The sequence below is a fragment of the Nansenia antarctica genome, assembly GCF_963989245.1.
Source record: "Nansenia antarctica genome assembly, chromosome: 12".
In the NCBI taxonomy this organism is placed as follows: domain Eukaryota; kingdom Metazoa; phylum Chordata; class Actinopteri; order Argentiniformes; family Microstomatidae; genus Nansenia; species Nansenia antarctica.
The window spans coordinates 16,366,841-16,386,144 of record NC_137682.1 but is presented as its reverse complement, the minus strand read 5'-3'; the positions used below and the strand labels follow the sequence as shown (position 1 = coordinate 16,386,144).

The window sequence follows — 19,304 nt, the reverse complement described above, 5'->3', positions numbered from 1 at the left end:
GTCACTTTCCGTCTGCCTCTCTTTTTTTACACATCTCTCTCTTTCTCCCTCTCCATATGTCTCTGGCTGTCTCTGGCTCCCCAACCTGTCTAGCATTCCCATGCTTACCGTCCCACTGTTTAACTCTTTAACCCCTCTTCTCTTTCTCCCCTCTCTTTCTTTCTGTTTGTCTCTCTCAGTCTCAGGTAGCACTTGAATATTGATAAAGAGCATCTCAATTACGACAGAAACTCACTGTAACTTGAGGCCTTTACAACAGCAGACAACACTGTAGCCAGGACCATCTACATATCTTAACTCCTCATGCATATTGAAAACAAAGGGCCTCTTAAAAAGCCATCTTAAAGAAAGAATGTGTTCTCTACCCAAACAATCAATATATGATAAGAATTCATAATTCAAACATTATACAAACAGAATATGCAACAAAACCTACCACCATCTCTGTGTTACCCCAGGTCCTGCCTGAGTGATGTTCCCACACTTCTCTTGACTTGAACGTCTCTGTAATGTTAGACCAAGGGCACTGGACCTCCGACCTCATAAGACTGTCCCAAATAGGTTCAGGGTTGCCTCTGTCAAGGTGAATCTCTGGAACCATACAAGTCATATTCTAGTGCATATTCAGAACCTCTCATTTCCTTAAAAGGTCCATTCCGGGAATTTAAAACTTTTAGTGGAACTTAATGGGACAGATATCAAATATGAATGTAAGTGTGTTAATCCACTTATCACAAGGAATTAATAATAGGCCTTCTTAAAATAGGCTGCCGTTATGCCTACTAGCAGTGTTCCCTTCCTGGTTGTGTTACATAAAAGCATAATTCAAAATCTGAGAAGATGTATCTCCTAATTGTGTGAGTGAGTGTGTGAGTGAGAGTGTGTGTGTGTGTGTGTGTGTCATAATTAACTTTAAACTGGGACATGACTCTGTAAATTAGTCAGTCTCTCAGTGTATAACTAACGTTAGTGGACTCAAGTGCCCTCTGGTGACAGCCTTGGGATTTCAAACCAAACTACATGTTTGTGGTAAATCAAGTAAGCCCATCTCTTAGAAAACTCTCTCTTTGAAAACTATACGTACGTACGTATACGACGTACTGTAGCTCTGTGAGAAATATAACAAACAAACAATGCAGTAATTGAGGAACAATCACACATTGTTGTTGTCTTCATACAAACAAACATTCATACAAACACTGTTGTTGTCTTCATACAAACAAAAGAGAGTATAGTTTTCACCCATACATGATTTATGGCACCAAAAAAAGAGACAGACTGAAATGTTAATAATCAAAGAAACTAATATTCAAAGGTGTACTCTATATCTTAACATCATCTTTTACGATACATCATTTACTATAAAAAAAAAAATAGAACAATCAAATTCCTCTTCTTAGATATATAATATTTTTTACATATACTTTTCTGTTTCAAACCATAATCATATTCTGAGATTATTTTAAACTGCTAAATAACTTAACTAGCTGAACAGAACCCCAAACCCGTCACCCAATCCCTGGCATCCCTGTGCAACAAATACACGATGGGGTCGTTCCACCGTCATGACTGCCCATGACCTTGTCCTGGTTGGCTTTTAAGCTGGTCGCTGTGAGTCTGGTGGCGCTCCATGATACCCAGAATGCTCTCTGCCAGTGCCCTGACGTCGCTGTGCGTGTCGGGGTGGACGGTCAAGGCCCTCAGGAGGTCCACTGCCCCCTCCTTCTGCAGCATACGGCAGTACCGGCTCGCTGGTGGACGTGAACGAACACACATGGACACAGACACAGACACAGACACCGACACAGTAAGAGAAAAACCTCAATTAAGAGTACAGCAATCCAGACCATTGAACTATGAATGAGGGGAGATCTAGCGTGTATGAGTCAGTGACATCGGCTACGTAGGCCCATTTCCCTAAATGCTGTATTGTTCTAAATAACCACCGTGATATGTTGTGGTCTCACCGTTCTGACTGCAGACCAGACGCACGGCCCAGACAGCCCACAGCTGCACTCCAGATGGCTGCGACGGCTGCAGCAGACGGAAGAAAGGACGGAACGACCTGAGGAAGGGAGGGAGGGAGGGAGGATGAAAAAAGAAAGAGGGAGAGAGACAGACAGACAGGGATAAGAGAGAGAGAGAGAGAGAGAGAGAGAGAGAGAGAGAGAGAGAGAGAGAGAGAGAGAGAGAGAGAGAGAGAGAGATAAAGAGGCTGACTATAGAGGTCAGATCCTGGCGTCTCTGATTTATGTTTCATCCATTTCATCTGTCTTTCTTACCTGTAGGACACCATCTCACGCTCAGGGGCGGCCCATGTCAGTATGGCAGCATGCTGGAAATAGGAGAAACAGGTCATAGGAGCAAAGACACTCAAACAAATAAATAAATGTAAAAAACACACACACACACACGCACGCACGCACGCACACACACACACACACACACACACACCAGTTGTTCCAGGATGGTGGTGCGGAGCTCATCTTCCAGTGTCCATGTGTCCTCTAAGGAGGTGAGGTGTGCAAGGATCCCCCCCAGCAAAGTAGCTGACCCCCACCTCCACCTGGGCCCCCTGGAGAAGAGACAGGACATGCTCCAACAGGTCCTCCTCCATCAGGTCCCCCTGCAGCTCCTCCACCTCAGCTATGTTGTTCTGGGTCACACAGAGAGACCACAGGCAGGGTGGGCATGGATGAATGGAAAGACAGAGGTCCATGTATTATTAGCATGGACGAAGTATACTCTACAAAACAGAGCAACATTGTTACTGTACTGTGTTAATGTGTGGGTTAATGTGACCACTTAGAGCTCAATTCAATTAAACCTGCATTGCATTTACTATTTCCATCTAACATGTAAACAAAGACATCCTACAGATGTTCCCAGAAGGTTTTTTCCCAGCAACCCGTGGGTGTGTGACGGCAGTACCGTTTTCTGAGTCAGAATCTGATGTGAGCAAGCAGTTGTTGTTGTGTACACAAAGATAAACATGTTTGATTGTGTTTACTGGACTAGGTTTACCGGTTAAAACAAATCAAAAGAAGTATTCTGCTGAAATACTTGTTTTTGAGATTACCACAAAACAATAGTCCTAGTACGAGCCCAAAGGAAAGAATGTTTAGAGAGCATGACTTTAACACAAACAGACACAGTTAGAGAGAGACACATAGAACTCACCAGAAGGCCCAGAATTTTCTGCTGAATGGTAGATTCAGTGTAGTAGGTCTGCAAGGCAAGAGAGAAGCAGTGACGGGACAACTAAGTACTGATCCCATGTTTGTTTTTTTAGATTACACCAATATATATATATTTTTTTTAAAGTTATTTTTTCTGAGTGGGGCAGTCCCACTCATATTTTTCATTTTTTTTTATTGACAGTACAGTATAGATTATGACAGGAAGGATGGGTGAGAGAGAGGAGGGATGACATGCAGGATATGTCCCTGGCTGGAATCGAACCGGGGACCCTGCGGTTACATGGTTGACGCTTAACCCGCTACGCCACCTAAGCGCCCCAGATTACACCAATATTGACACGTGTGCATGTGTTATACTATATGTAACGGGTGCCGTCAATATATTTGTGTGTGTGTGTGTGTGTGTGTGTGTGTGTGTGTGTGTGTGTGTGTACGGTAGAGTATATGTGCGTGTGTTTCTCCTACCTCCAGCACTTCCATATAAAGCTCCAGCCCCTGGCACTGGATAAAGTGTCTCGAGGCGATGGGAGTCTCATCAGTCAGGTTCCACAGAGCACTCAGAGCAAACTTGAGGGTGGTGTCCACCACACCCGCCATAGCCTTCTGCTGGACAATAGCCAACAGCTGCTATTAGGGGCAGAGGAGGAGATATTCAGATGAGTTGGTAGAAGAGAGTCTGGAAAAGGAGCGATAGGGACGGATAGATACAGTACCTTCAAAGAAGACACGCTAATTTTAGGATTGTCATAAGAAGCCATTTTTGCATTTGAGTGTTATAGCAAAGGGGGTGAATACCTTTAGAATCAAGACATTTCAGCTTTTCATTCTTAATTAATGAGTACAAATGTCTACAAAAATAATGTTCACTTTGATATTATGGGACAAAGAAAATACGAAAATCTATTTTTAAGTCAGGCTGTAACACAACAAAATGTGGGGAAAGTCCTGGGGGGTGAATACTTACTGAAAGCACTGTAAGAGTGTAAATATTGGAGGGTGTGAAAGAAATTACAGGACAAGAGATGGTCAGAAGGAGAAACATCCTTTACATGAATTCCTGTGGTCTCCAAGTTCATCCAAACCAAAGGCTCTTGAATGTATATCTTACCTTCACAATAAACACATCTGCACCCAGCTGTGTGGTCTGCTCTGTGGACAGCTGCAAAGACATTCATTGTTAAAACACCTCCAGGACAACAAGAATACAGCTTACTTCAACAAAAGCCTAGATGCAGGTATATAGAGGAATAAAATACTACTACTACTACTACTACTACTACTACTACTACTACTACTACTACTACTACTACTACTACTACTACTACTACTACTACTACTACTACTACTACTACTACTACTACTACTACTACTACTACTACTACTACTACTACTACTACTACTACTACTACTACTACTACTACTACTACTACTACTACTACTACTACTACTACTACTACTACTACTACTACTACTACTACTACTACTACTACTACTACTACTACTACTACTACTACTACTACTACTACTACTACTACTACTACTACTACTACTACTACTACTACTACTACTACTACTACTACTACTACTACTACTACTACTACTACTACTACTACTACTACTACTACTACTACTACTACTACTACTACTACTACTACTACTACTACTACTACTACTACTACTACTACTACTACTACTACTACTACTACTACTACTACTACTACTACTACTACTACTACTACTACTACTACTACTACTACTACTACTACTACTACTACTACTACTACTACTACTACTACTACTACTACTACTACTACTACTACTACTACTACTACTACTACTACTACTACTACTACTACTACTACTACTACTACTACTACTACTACTACTACTACTACTACTACTACTACTACTACTACTACTACTACTACTACTACTACTACTACTACTACTACTACTACTACTACTACTACTACTACTACTACTACTACTACTACTACTACTACTACTACTACTACTACTACTACTACTACTACTACTACTACTACTACTACTACTACTACTACTACTACTACTACTACTACTACTACTACTACTACTACTACTACTACTACTACTACTACTACTACTACTACTACTACTACTACTACTACTACTACTACTACTACTACTACTACTACTACTACTACTACTACTACTACTACTACTACTACTACTACTACTACTACTACTACTACTACTACTACTACTACTACTACTACTACTACTACTACTACTACTACTACTACTACTACTACTACTACTACTACTACTACTACTACTACTACTACTACTACTACTACTACTACTACTACTACTACTACTACTACTACTACTACTACTATACTGATAATAATACAATTATATACTCAGTCAAATATTCAGGTCTAAAATAGACCTGAGAGGAACAGGCTATTACAGTACAATCACAATGAGTGATTCATTTGAATGAGGTTGTAGGTTTTAGTGACCTACTTTGGCCACTAGTATGGAGAGGACAGCTACAGCCATCCTCTGCAGGGTCTGGTCCTCATGACTACTCAGCCAGTGCATCACCAACTTGGCTGCTTCAAACCTGGGACATGGACACAGCTTTGAATTCCCATGCAGACACACATAGGCCACACATAGGCCACACATAGGCCACACATAGGCCACACATAGGCCACACATAGGCCACACATAGGCCACACATAGGCCACACATACGCCACACATACGCCACACATACGCCACACATGAATGACCGTGACCACATCACCCCTGTCCTCCAAAACCTACATTGGCTCCCGGTCAAATACAGGATCCAATTAAAAATCCTACACTTACAAAGTCATCAACAATCTGGCCCCCTCCTACCTTGCCGACCTCGTCCCCCTCAACACCCCCTCCCGTTGCCTCAGGTCCTTCTGGAACGCCCTCCCCAACCACATCAGACAGGCCAACACCATGCCAACATTTAAACAGGCCCTCAAAACCCACCTCTTCAAGCTTGCCATCATCAGTTAACCCTCTCCCCCTCCCCTTCCCATGTGTCCCCAGCACTACCTTAGTTAGGCCCCCCTATACTTTCTTTTATTTATTTTATTTTATTTTTGATTACTACTCGATCTTTTCAGTTTGTAAAGCGTCTTTGAGTGTCTAGAAAAGCACTATATAAGTCTAATGTATTATTATTATTATTATTATTATTATTATTATTATTATTATTATACACACGCCATACATACACCACTACACCACAGTATCACTCACTCTTGGAGAGAGGAGCCACAGTGTGTGCAGGCTGTTACCCATAGAAATACAATACAATTTCATGGGTAGGAACAAGACTCTACACATTAAATAGCTCTGCAAAACCATGGATGAGAACAACTGATCTGACTTGAGAAGAATGGACTGACCTGTCAAATGGGACCTCCTGAAGGATGCAGTCACTGCAAAGAGCAAGCAGACAGTTCTTCTGTAACTGTGGAGGGAAGGAGAAGAAAATAGTTAGTGTATAGTTAATAGTGTGCTAGTGCTAGTAATAGTTGGTGTATTTTCATTTTCATGATATGTATGGATATATATACACTAAATGTATGCATTTGTGTACCTGTTGGTGGTTTGGGAAGTTCCTCATCGCATCCAGCAGTTGACAGATGACTGCACTGAGCAGGGGGTGGGGCATGTCCACAGCCAAGTCCTGATTGGCCAGGTTGAAGACACAGGCCGTAGCCACCAGCTGGACGTGCAGAGAGCCGCGGTGACTCTGCATGCCCCCCAACACCAACTACAGCATAGAGGAGAGGAGACATGTTCAGACTTGAGACATGTTCACACTTGAGACAACAGGAGAAGTAATGGTTAAAAAAATGGCAAGATATCAAGCCAGCTAGTGGCATTACCCCTCATTCTACAGACTACAGATCATTCATGACCTTCAGAATGTCCGGTCTTGGCTCGTCCATGTCATTGGTCAGGTTGTAGAGATGAACCAGGGCCTCGCGTGTGAAACACTCCCTCTCCCTGTATCTCCTCAGAGCCTCACAGATCTGACTCTCAGTGGCCTCCCCTGTCACCTGGAAAACAAACACAGCCGCTTCAGAAAATAGGATTATTACTATGTATTATGTACCCTGGCAAGGACAACATTTCGCTTGAATTCTCTAGGTATCCATAACAGAGAAAAGCCCTTTGGAACATGATTCAAGCCTTTCCACCTTGAGGTTGTCTCGCCCAGACAGGACATCACAAGAACCAGCTCCAGTGCACAGCAGCCCTAAGAACACCAGTCCACCCCTGGCCTCCACAAAGGCCCTGAGTGCCGCGTCGGTGACCCTCTTCCTTCCGGAAACATCCAGGGAGACCAACTCTGGTAGAATCCCAGAGCTCCCCTCTAGAAGCTGCCTCACAGTCTCATCCCCCTCCCTCCCACCGTCCCCATCATCCAAAGAGGGTGAGGCGGAGCAGGCCTCAGAGAAGTCCAGGTGCCTGAGGGCATGGAGCTGGCTGAGGACAGAGACTAGCCTGGCGGGGGACATCTCCAGTTGCCTGAGCCCGTGGGCGGAGAGGGACCGCAAGGTGGCTCGGCAACCCAGCAGGGCGGTCAGCTCCGTGACGGGGGTGCTGGAGATGTCCAGGCTCTCTAGCTGTGGTAGAGTACAGATGTCCTCCAGGGCTGGGTCAGTGAGGTCTGTGTTGGCCAGGATGAGTGTCCTGAGGCCCTGCAGGGAGCTGAAGCACACCTGGGTCCCCCCCTCCTCCTCCTCCAGGGACCCCCAGGCCAGACTGAGGCCACTCAGTGTTAGCCTCTGCAGAGTAACTCTGCACTCTGGGTTGGAGGCTAAGCCTGTGAGGATGTCAGTCCCAGTAAGGCCTCCGGGGACCCGCGACGCGTCCAGTTCTTGCAGACGGTGAGGGCAGAGGGCCAGGCGGAACGCCTCCGCAGAGATGGGGGAGGAGCGGATGCAGGCTCTGCGCAGGTGTAGTCGTTTGCAGCTGCGGAAGATTCCAACTGTTTGGTCAGTCAGCGTGCCTGGGAATAGACAAATTAAGAAAATGCCTGGCTTTAAACCTAACCTGCTGGCCTTGTTTTAATGCTTAGGATTTACGCATTGATATTGCGAATACCGATTGTGAGTCATTCAACGTGTCTCCGTGTTGTGTGTTGATATTATACCGTAGATAGAGACATCCTTGATACTTACCATCGGTGGCCATCTTGCGCAGTAGCTGGTCAGCCATCTCTTGTGGGAGCACAAGGGCCCAGCTGAGACACAGGGAGCCGTCTGCTTGTTTGCTACAGAGGGAGTCCAGGCTGTGACATACCCGGGCCAGGCAGAGGTCAGCCAGCAGGGCCACGGGGTTCTCTTCATCCTGCGATAAACAAACATCTGGATGGCATTCATTTGGATTGGACCTGGATTCTGTATATATGCATGAGATTACACCTTATACGACCATTTTACATTTGTTTGAACACATGTTACATTTGTTTGAACACATGTTGCATTTGACATTTAAAATCATAGTCATCATATTGAAACTGTCGGTCATATTTTGTAAACAGGTCTATACAATGTTGTTTTTCTCAACAAGAAACATACGTCGCTGATCCCCAAGGTCAAACAACCTGGAACATTTCAGGACCATAGAGTGACATAGGATCTACCACACGATTGGATTCTAATTTTATCCGCAACAGACAAACACAGCAGCAGTTAGTCCTTTTAAATCACCTTCTAATCCAATGTATCTCTAGTGCAAGGTGACCAAACAATCGGACTGGTATACGCATTTGACTGTTGTCGATTAGGCTACAGTTACGTTAAAATAACCAAGATAACAACATTGTATTTGGGTGAGGGGCAACATTCACTCACCATGATGATTTACTAATAATTCCTAAAACTTTACGATATCATATGACTCTACAGCATCTAGGTTCAAATTTCAAAACTATCTTCTTTCTGGAAATGCATTCCCGTTGGTTGCCGTTTGTTCACATGTATGAAAAACACATGTAGTTACAAAGTAGCCACTGTCACTGAAGTGAATGAGTGTCCCTTACGCCTACGGTGACGCGGCTCTGCCTGTGTTATTGGACAACGACGTTAAAACGTCACCTACCTGAACATTTCTGTGCGAGCAGAACAAACAAACTAAACGTTTTTTTTTTACATTTGAAATTTAAAATAAATTCTATTTGGTTTGTAAAATAGATTTTAAAAAATATATTTCATGGCTCGGATTAGCTCCATGTTTTCACCCCTCTCACATGTTGACATGTTGAAGAAGGGTCAGTTACTCGTGTGGCCACAAGGAGGAGCCAGTGGCCTCGAGAGGAAAAAGTAAGCGAGCTCTAAGTGAGATGCCTTTGGACAATAAGAAGGAATATCTATATTTTTGTATTACTTTTGTAATTATTCACAGATCTGTCTTGGTTGGTTTGGGTTTGAAAATATATTTACATTTCTCAATTTATTGTTCCTTCAACTATATTCTTTTGCCTTGAGTCCAGCACCAGTAACCCTAATTCAACACATTAGCTCATCATTTTCCCTCTGGCTGAATGAGGCCCTGTTGTTTTTCAGACTTAACAGGCCATAAAAACAGCTGAGCAGTCAGTGCAGTATTAGCTCAATTACCAGAGGCCATTCCACCAGACATCCTGCCCCAAAATGTGATTCCTATTATTGTCATGACCCCCCTTCTACCCTATGTGCAAAGTTGTATTTTAAACGTTGTGAAAGAAAAGTTGTGTAAGTAGCAGTGATGATAATATCTTCATGCTTTCCTGCATCCAAATACTTACTTTTTGTTCACTTGGCTCCATAAATGATGACTGCAAATCATGGCTGGGTGAATAATCATATAACAGGGAAAGATGTATTTTTACTGACAAGTTGAGGCAAATGTTGAATGGAGCATAATATATAGATGCAGGCAAAGCAAACACAACATCTACATTTTAAGGACCTGTTAAGTGCAAACATCTCTCAGTGACAACTGATTTGCCCTGAAAGACAAGATAAATAGACATTTAATAGACTAAATGCCTACTAAGCGGCAGACGAAACCTGGCATGAGGACAAGAGTAGCGCTCATTTCAAGGCTCAAGTTGTGCTTTTATTTGTTATCTCTGGATGACTTTCAGTGCTTGGATTTGCTCTTGTGAGCTATTAAAATAAATTAGATTAAACATTGGCAAAGGCTCCTGTGTTTTACGTCTCAGTGAAATATCATACACAGTTTTAGAGTTATGTGAGAGGGAAACTACCGCTGTCTTTGACTGAGACTTCCCAGCTCTTACTAAATGACCATCAATCTGCAGTGAGAGCTCATGGAGCAGTGACTCCTCCATAGACAGACATTAGTTCTATGAAGAAATTATACAGCCTTCCAGGAAGGCTCTTGCATCCCTGCTTAAAATCATTTTCTGGTTATAGCTTGTGCTGTGACACATTTGAGCACTGTTTGGGGATAAATGGGTCTCTATGGTGATTCCCAGCAATGGATGACGTTGACCAATCACCAGGAACCTGTTAGCGCCACAAAGTTTTTCCGAAAGTCTTCCGAACATCGTGCTGTTTTAGTGTTCTTTCACACATGGGTCAATGGTGTCAAAGACTCCTTTCACCTCTGAAACCCCTACTAGTCCCCCAAATGGACCACCAGCCATCCCCAGAGTCTGCCAGTGGCCACTGCCTGAGTGTGGTCTCCTCTCTGAGGCCAAGGATGTCACCTTCTCTATTCCAGCTTTTGACAGCACTGGCAGTTTTGCCTGAGGGCAGCATATGTGTAAATGTATGTAAAGTGTGAGGGTTGATGGGGCAGACTGAGTGACTGACTGGTCTGGACAACCCAAGTTCCAGTGGACCACAGGGTGAATCCCCAGTGTGTGTGTGTGTGTGCGTGTGTGTGTGCGTGCGTGTGTGGTGTGTGTGTGTGTGTGTGCGTGCGTGCGTGTGTGGTGTGTGTGTGTGTGTGCGTGTGTGTGTGTGTGTGTGTGTGTGCCGGCGTGCGTGTGTGTGTGTGTGCGTGCGTGCGTGTGTAGTGTGTGTGCGTGCGTGCATGGGTGTGTGTGTGTGTGTGTGTGTGTGTGCGTGTGCGTGTGTGTCAGTGTTTATTTATGGACAGAGGGAGCAGGGCCATGTACATAATACTGATGGTAATTGGTCAAGGTGCTTTATACATACTGGATACATAAACGGCCTTGCACATGCAAACAAACACACGCACGCACACACACACACACTCACACACACACACACACACACACACACACACACACACACACAGGCACACACGCACACTGATGTTAATAGGAGTTTAAGGCTCTGGAATCCAAGCATTTTAACAGCTGCAGAATGGGGTCTATGTGGTCTGTTCATCTCTCTCCACCAGCCTCTCTCATACACACACCTTTAGGAAAGGCCATCCAATGCAAATATTAGAGAATCTATAAAGAATGTACCTCCGGCGTTCTGTGGAAAACTCTTTCTTTTCTCTGTACTATACAGTACCATTGCACACTGCTCACAGGTAGCTTTTAACCATGAATGAAAGATGAAAATGAAAGATTGAATGCTTGAATTAGAAAAGGAAGTTCCTGAAGAAACTTTGTGGGAGATAGAGAGAGAGAGAGTCTAAATGTGCTTAATGTTTAAAAGTCTAAATATAAAAAATCTTTAAATAGGTTATTTAAGTAGGGTCAGTCAGTAAACATTTTACAGTTAGATTGAGCTGTCAAGCTTAAAAGATGAATAGAAGATGCATTTTTAAAATGTATCGGAACCCAATGCATGTTAACTTAGGTAGTAGAAAGTGGGATCCATGCCCACCTTATAAGTGAAAGTAAAAAACATTGTAATAATGTAGAGTTGGACTTTCTGATGTCAGCCCACTAATAATGCAGATATATAATATAATGTTCAGTATTCCGGGTGATTGTGTAAATTATTTATGTAACAAAGTATGGTAACAATAGTGACAAAGTGACCTCTCTTATTTTCCACCCCTACATCGTCATACATTATTCCTGAATTGTCTTGTTTTTGGCCATTAGAGGACAAATGTCCTGAGTTAAGTAATCTTCTTTATTAAGTCTGGACCTCTGAGTCTGTGTAGTGGTTTGTGTCTGTGCCTGAGTTTGTGTCTGAGTTTTTATCCGTCCATAAACGTGTCTATAAAATGGTTTAAAGTTCCATGTTTGGTTTATTCTGATGGGTTTCCCAGGGTTGTTTCTATATTTGATGACAGGGCGTGATGGATGTAGTGGTTAGTCCTTGGCTGTCGTGCTGTTGCCTTGGACTGATTACCTACAAACTGTAGCTACTATTGTGTCTTTCAGTGGCTCAGTGAGAGTCATCGTATATTTAAATAATCAATGTTCCCTCACAATGTGTGTCAGGCAGGATACAGATTAATGTTCTGGACCTTGGTTCTAATGACTCACATGAACGGAAAAGAATGACGTCAGTTATTTGAGCAGCTAATATATTACCGTTATTAGACTGTCCCTGCTCTTGACTTTCATGTTGTGATATGGATCTGCTTAATAGTGTGTTGACCACAGACACATCAGTCAAGGCCCTCTGGTTACCCTGGAATCCTATTCCCCTTCAGATGGACCCTGTCTACTGGTGATTACAGACCACAGAGAGTCGTGACGTTTTGTATGAAAAATATTTAAAAACATACAGCCCAAGCACTTTTGTGTGGAAAGAATGTAAATTTCTCTGTATTTAAAAGGAAGAGAGAAAAAAAAACACTTGGAAATTTGGACAGATTCCATCCGAGTCCCCCCCCTCCCTGCCCCCCTCTCCCTCTCTCTCTCTCTTCTCTTTCTCTTCCCCTTCTCTCTGTCCTGTCTGGCTTTCAGAAATGTGTTTCTCATTGTCTGTCTAAATGCCTCTCACTTATTCTCTGCTTCGTCTGCTTCTTTTTTTCTCTCCAAAAAACCACTCATAACAAACCTTAATTCCATTTTTTTTCTCCCGCAAACATTGTTTTTCACTGGCTCATATTGAGATTTAATCAACTGCAAAATGAGAAAAACATTCACAACGGCAATGTACATAAGTCAGCTGTGCAAGCACGATATATAGTGCATGATTGCCTCAAATATACGGAAAAGGAAACCCTCTGTTTTCTAGAGGATAATTTACAGCTTCTGCAAAGCCTGGTCCATTTCACTGGTATGATAACATTCATAGGCACAGATAAATCATGAGGCCATTCGAGTTACCGGCTTTGGAACATAGATTGAATGCCTTCTAGACATCATCACAAATGTAGCCCAAAAAATATGTACATAAAATAGCCATAAGATAACCTTTTTCCTCACAAACAGCATTAATATATCAATGCTATGGTCGGTTGCTTCTCCAGGAACAATGCTAGGCCTTGTTCTCCCCTTGCTTTTATAGTATTACAAGTTTAGGCCAGAAGTATGTAGCAGTCTTTAACAATAGAGCTGAAGGTCTGGAAGCCTACCTCCATCTACCTGCCTGGCTTATAAGATACATTTGCCACTTATAGGCCATCTCTCTTGATTCTTGTTACCCCTCCTAGATACTCTCACACAATAGGGTTAAAGGAACAATGTATCTCTGAACAGTCATGCCGTACTAACCCTCTCCATCCCATTGTGAAACAGATAGGGACCATAATAGATAATGCGCATGGCAACACAACCACACAATGTTTTGAACACAGTCCATGTCTGTGAGTGTGTTTGTGATAGGCAGTCTATAGGTTGAGGATGGTCCTCTCCCTCTCTCCCTCGCTAGCCTCAGTCTATGGGCCTGATCATCATGCGGACCGCCTTCATGGAGTAAAAGCCTCCGCCGTAGTCCGCCCAAAAGATGCCGTCCTGGAACTTGCTGCGGTAGACACCGCCGGTGTACCAGACCCCATTCAGATTGGCTTGACCACAGGCATTGTACCACCAGCCACCCTTATGGAAGTGTGCACAGTTACCTGCATTGGGAAAAGTGATAGTCGGTTAAAATCGACTGAAACACTGACGCACTCATTTGCTTAATTAAGGAACATCTTAATGTGAAACAGCATTATATTAACATTGTTACATAATAATCAGGTTATGATTATTCATGGTATGGAGCTACTGTTTCTACACAGATATAAGGGTGTAAGACCACCAGGACCAAGCTCCGGACCTGTGGTGATAGGGCCTTTTCAGCCGCAGCCCCGTCCCTCTGGAACGCCCTCCCCAACCACATCAGACAGGCCAACACCCTTCCAACATTTAAACAGGCCCTCAAAACCCACCTCTTCAAGCTCGCCTTCACCAGTTAACCCTCTCCCCTCCCCTTCCTATGTGTCCCCAGCACTACCTTAATTAGGCCCCTTTCTTCTCTACTCTCTACTTTCTTCTATTTACCTTTTGTTTCTTTTTATTATTACTACTCGTCTTTGAGTGTCTAGAAAAGCGCTATATAAGTCTAATGTATTATTATTATTATTATTATTATTATTAAAGTGTAGTCATATATCAAATACATAATGCAGTACTAAAGTAGCACCACATTCCCTTTCTCCACCTGAGAAGACATCCTTGTCACGGTCCAGCGTGGTGAACTGTTTGCCGTTGTGGCTGGTGAGGGAATCCCCGGCGTTGCCCTGGTAGGAGCCCAGCCTCAGACGGTAGCCCTCCTTCTCAGGCTCCAGGTGGAAACTGCTATACTCGGCGTACACCTTCTTCCCCACCCAGTCCTCCAGCTCCACCAGCAGACGGTAGTCGCCCTGCTTCCCCAGGTTGTAGATGCCCTCCAGTCCCAGCCAGTACTCGCCGTCTATGTTGCCAAATCCATTCTGAGAAAGGAAGGAGGAAACGAGAGGTATAGTTATTCATTTTGTAGTGAGTCTATATAAAAGACAAAAGAGTAGGCTAGTATCTGTCATAAGCACTTCTCGAGGGGGCATTTTAAAATAAGTATATAGTATAAGTTGACACTCTAATCAGATATTTATTATAGCTACTGCACTGTTGGGTTAGAAACCGATGAAAAGACATTGGAGAATCCATACTGGAAAACAAGCATTAATCTTCCAAATTGGCTCCAAGGTATCCTCTTTCAACCCCAAACAAAACTTGGATCGGATTGGAACGGTGATACTATACTGTAGCCCCTGTGTTTCGCGTTGAATAACCATGACCAATCTGTGTCTGGCTGTTTGCCTCCAGTATACTTCAAATGTGGTTTCTGATTGCTGATTAACTAGTTCAGCAGGGGATGATGAACGATCTGGGGTTTAGTCTGAGGTCTTTGTGCACATGACGGTGGCGTGGTGGGAGAGTGCTCAAGCAAATCAATGTTGAATAGAGTAATTGGCCTCCAGTTCAGCATGCACTGGGCCTGGCAGCACTAAATGGAACACTGAATCACCAAGGCCAATGCAGATGCAGTTCCTCATGTCCTCACAGTACGATGTGCTGGATGTAGCTATAGCGCGCCGTGGTGGTTTTGGAAAAGAAAACGTGGAGATTGAGTGGTGGAGCATACCTTCCTGCTGGGTCTTCTTATGTTTCATAATGGGAATCTCAAACTAAATCGCCTCAGAATAAGACGCTGACATGCACGTTATTCTAAGTGAAAACACAAGGCTCTGGCCTAGGAAATGTTCCCCAGGACACCAGATGGTTCCCCTGAATAGGTCATATGACTGCACCAATGTTCTCTCTGGATGAGTGGTTTGGTGCTACGGGCGGTTTGAAAGAGGAGATGCATTTGTCATCACCTTGTAGCTGTCCCAGTTCCTGAAGAAGTTGACAGAGCCATCCCTCCTGCTCTGGATGACAGTCCAGCCCCCGTTGTCCAGGCCTTGCTCACACCACACCTGCATGGGCCTCTCTCCTTCGTCAGGTTTGAGGAGATACATGCCACTGGTGCTGTGGCCAGCCTGCTGCGCCTGGAGGCAGTCCCGGAAAGGACCTGAAGCAAGACAGAGAGAGACAGACAGGCAGACAGACAGACAGACAGACAGACAGACAGACAGACAGACAGACAGACAGACAGACAGACAGGCAGGCAGACAGACAGACAGGCAGGCAGACGGATACAATCAATTTGTATAATGTAAGATTAATCTTTGTCCAACCTACAGGAGAAGTAATCTACACACCCATAAGACCGCCAGTGGTGAAGTAAAACCAGGAGTGCTGCTACTTTGCGGTTAGAGAAAGCATGTCATGCCAGCCTCGGTTTTGTCCCCACTTCGCATGAGAGGGAATAGTCCTGGAGGATTCTTTTTCATGCACAGCTGCATTCAAATCCCTCAAACTTTATTATTCTTGAGCCAAGACAATCTGAATGTGTCAGGAATTTCAGTTGTTTCTTTTTCTTTTCTTTACCTCTTACCATCTGACCTCAACATTTTTATTTCCATTGTGGTCTCTCGAGGTGCTTTCTGGCGAGCACGAAACCTAGTTTCCAGCTGAATATGCGAATGTTTTATTAATGAAACTAAGAAGTAGGCTACTGTAGCTCTATTCAGACACACATTGTTGCCTACTTTCTTTGTGAAGAAAAAGGACCACAAAGGAATTTTTTTACATTCTTGTGTTCATCCATTGTACTTCATGAAAGAATAAATCGGTCACTCACTCACTCACTCACTCACTTACCTACTTACTCGCTCACTCACACTTTCAATCACTCACACACTCACTTATTCACTCATTTACTCATTCAATGAACCACTGAACAACGATCAACAATCAACCAACCAATCATTTGCCTCACCCTCTGCACTGAAGTTCCCTTGTGGTCCTTTGTTGTGCTCCAGGGTGCTTCCTGTAGGAGGCGGCCCTGCACGGGAGCCCCTGTCTCTGGGGAACGCCCGGCCGTGGTCCCTCTGGATCTCATTGGTCAAGCGTGGGATGTTCACAGGTATATTTTCAGGCACCACCTGCACCAGCGGGGGACCCAAAGGGGGATGCTCACGATGACGCCCGTATATCTGCATACACCGCTCCTCCAGGGCTCCGATCAGAACGGACTGGTTGTTGACCACAGCGGAGAGCGAGGCGTAGCGAGTCTCCAGCTCTCTGTAGCGCGCGGCCAGACGCAGTGACTCTGCGGTAGCGTTGAGGACACGTCCCTCCAGCTGGGCCAGCTCCAGGGAGTTGTCTCTCTTCCTGATGATCTCGTGGAGGAGCTGCATGTAGAGCTGGGTGACTCTGGAGTTCATGTTCCTGCTCTCCTTCCTTAGCAGCTTCATCTCGTTCACCATGTTGCCGTCCACGTCCACCACGAGCTTCAGCGTCTCCATCTCTCGCCGCTGCTTGGAGAGGAGGTCCCTCACCGCCGCCACGTCCAGTCGCGTCACGCGGTTCTTGTCTGTCGACAGGCCCCGGCTGGCACAGATGGGGCCCGTGATCTTCTGTTCGGGGACCAGGAAGGTGTAGGAGCACTTCTTTGGTAGCCCACTTTCATCCTCTGGGGCCCTCCGTGTCCTGGCCAGCATGGGGCCTCTGCTGCTGCGGGCCTCACAGCTTCCCCAGATGGACAGCCAGAGCAGGACAAACAGGCTCCAAGCCCTGGGACCCATGGTAAAAAGAAATTCTGCCCCTCTACAACAAAGCTGTCTGTGGACCTAAAGCACAGGCAGGAGAGAGTGGATTAGGACATGACTGTCAGGACATGACTGTGTAGGCCTAGTGGTGATTTATTTGTCATGACGCCCCCGTAATGATTTATTTCGGAACCGCAGATTCTAGAAGTCATCCGATGTGTGTATCGAAGGCTCATGAAATTATTGAATACTGTTAAATGGAATGAAAACCAGCATTGATTGATTGATTGAAAACTTTATTAGAAGATTTGCAGAAGTAGGTACATGAATGTACATATTACATACAAGGTCAACTAACAGGATAAAAAACCCAAGAAAGCCACTGGCTTATTTCAATTGGGGTCCTTGATTCTCAATTCATCGTTACATGTAAGACAGACAGCAGCCCTGTACTTTGGCAATGTGCCTTTTCCCATTTTAAAATGCTGTGTGCTGTACAGTCAGTCATGCATGAATCTGTTGTCACAACTGAAGTTCTGCTCTCAGTTCGTTCCTCCTTGGGTGTTCCTTCATCCTCCTCCCTACTGCAGCTGTATCACGTCTCTGGGTGTGTTTGGTCTGTTTCTCATATTCCTAGATCCCCTCCTCTTACTCAGGATTCTCCTTAAGCTTTCAGCGTGCATTGCTTGGACAGAGCAAGGCCTCTTTTGTCTTTCAAGTAAGTTTTCAGAAATTTAGTCAGTATCAGATGAACGCCAATCAGCAGCACCAATGCTAAAAAGGTCTCCAACTGAATGTGACTATATGTACATAAGAGTGTATCTCTGAACAACTTTGGGAACCAGCTAGAGGTCAATGACTGTGTCGAACTGACCCGTTTGGTCAAGAATGAAAGAATCGGAGGTGTGAGGATGGAGCCCCTGATTCATGAGTCATGTTTTCTGGGACCTATTTTTGGAGGAGAGGCTCATATTTTGATTTTATTGGTCTTGACAGCACAACTAATGGCGCCAGGTGGGTGATGTTGAAAAATGCATGCTAAGTGAAAGAGCCTCCCTTTCATATATAATAGCTTGACTCAGGAAGTGGGGCTAACGTCTGACTGATGTTTCACTTCAGCCAAACCCAACGAGAATGGAGTCTGCTGAGGATGTGGCCAAGAAGGTTAAATAACCCTCATCCAACACTTTTGACAGGCAATATGACCAACTTCACATCAATACTGGTCAAAATAAACCCTGACAGGATTCAAACAGATACTGTGGAAGCAGGGCTTCGTGTTTTTTGGATGGAAAAAGTACGGAGCACTCAATCATTTATGTGGTTTTTCACTTTGCTGAAATGTTTCCTGCATTGACTATTCTTAATGGCACAGGTCCAGAAGCATTGCCTAAACCTAAACTGCTGCTGTAGCAAAATAACCTCCCTTAATCATTGTCAGGAGAGAAAAACATTGTTATGCCACCTTACTTAACCCTGGTGTGAGGTCCCTTTGGTACTGTTTGGGTCAAATTGACCCGGGACATCATTGGGGTTTTAAAAG

The 19,304-nt window shown here is 44.2% G+C and overlaps 2 protein-coding genes and 1 pseudogene across 3 annotated transcripts in view; all 3 read right to left on the bottom strand.

Annotated features, from left to right (window-relative positions):
• LOC308168425 (uncharacterized protein) overlaps window positions 1–19,304 on the bottom strand; it is a 218,669-nt gene that overhangs the window by 9,960 nt on the left and 189,405 nt on the right. The window lies entirely within an intron of this gene.
• LOC308168934 (protein zyg-11 homolog) lies at window positions 1,528–10,306 on the bottom strand (annotated as a pseudogene). Its single transcript, XR_013938055.1, has 14 exons — window positions 10,283–10,306; window positions 8,428–8,596; window positions 7,441–8,255; window positions 7,159–7,299; window positions 6,834–7,010; window positions 6,640–6,704; window positions 5,712–5,811; window positions 4,309–4,359; window positions 3,666–3,827; window positions 3,181–3,228; window positions 2,455–2,656; window positions 2,283–2,335; window positions 1,968–2,065; window positions 1,528–1,751 (listed from the first exon to the last, which is right to left on the bottom strand). The product of XR_013938055.1 is annotated as a protein zyg-11 homolog (transcript).
• angptl1b (angiopoietin-like 1b) lies at window positions 14,016–17,797 on the bottom strand (the record flags this gene model as incomplete). The annotated part of the gene is made up of 4 exons (XM_080543396.1): window positions 14,016–14,203; window positions 14,788–15,058; window positions 15,986–16,179; window positions 16,990–17,797. The coding sequence occupies 4 exons, from the start codon at window positions 17,795–17,797 to the stop codon at window positions 14,016–14,018; spliced, it is 1,461 nt and encodes a 486-aa protein (XP_080399522.1).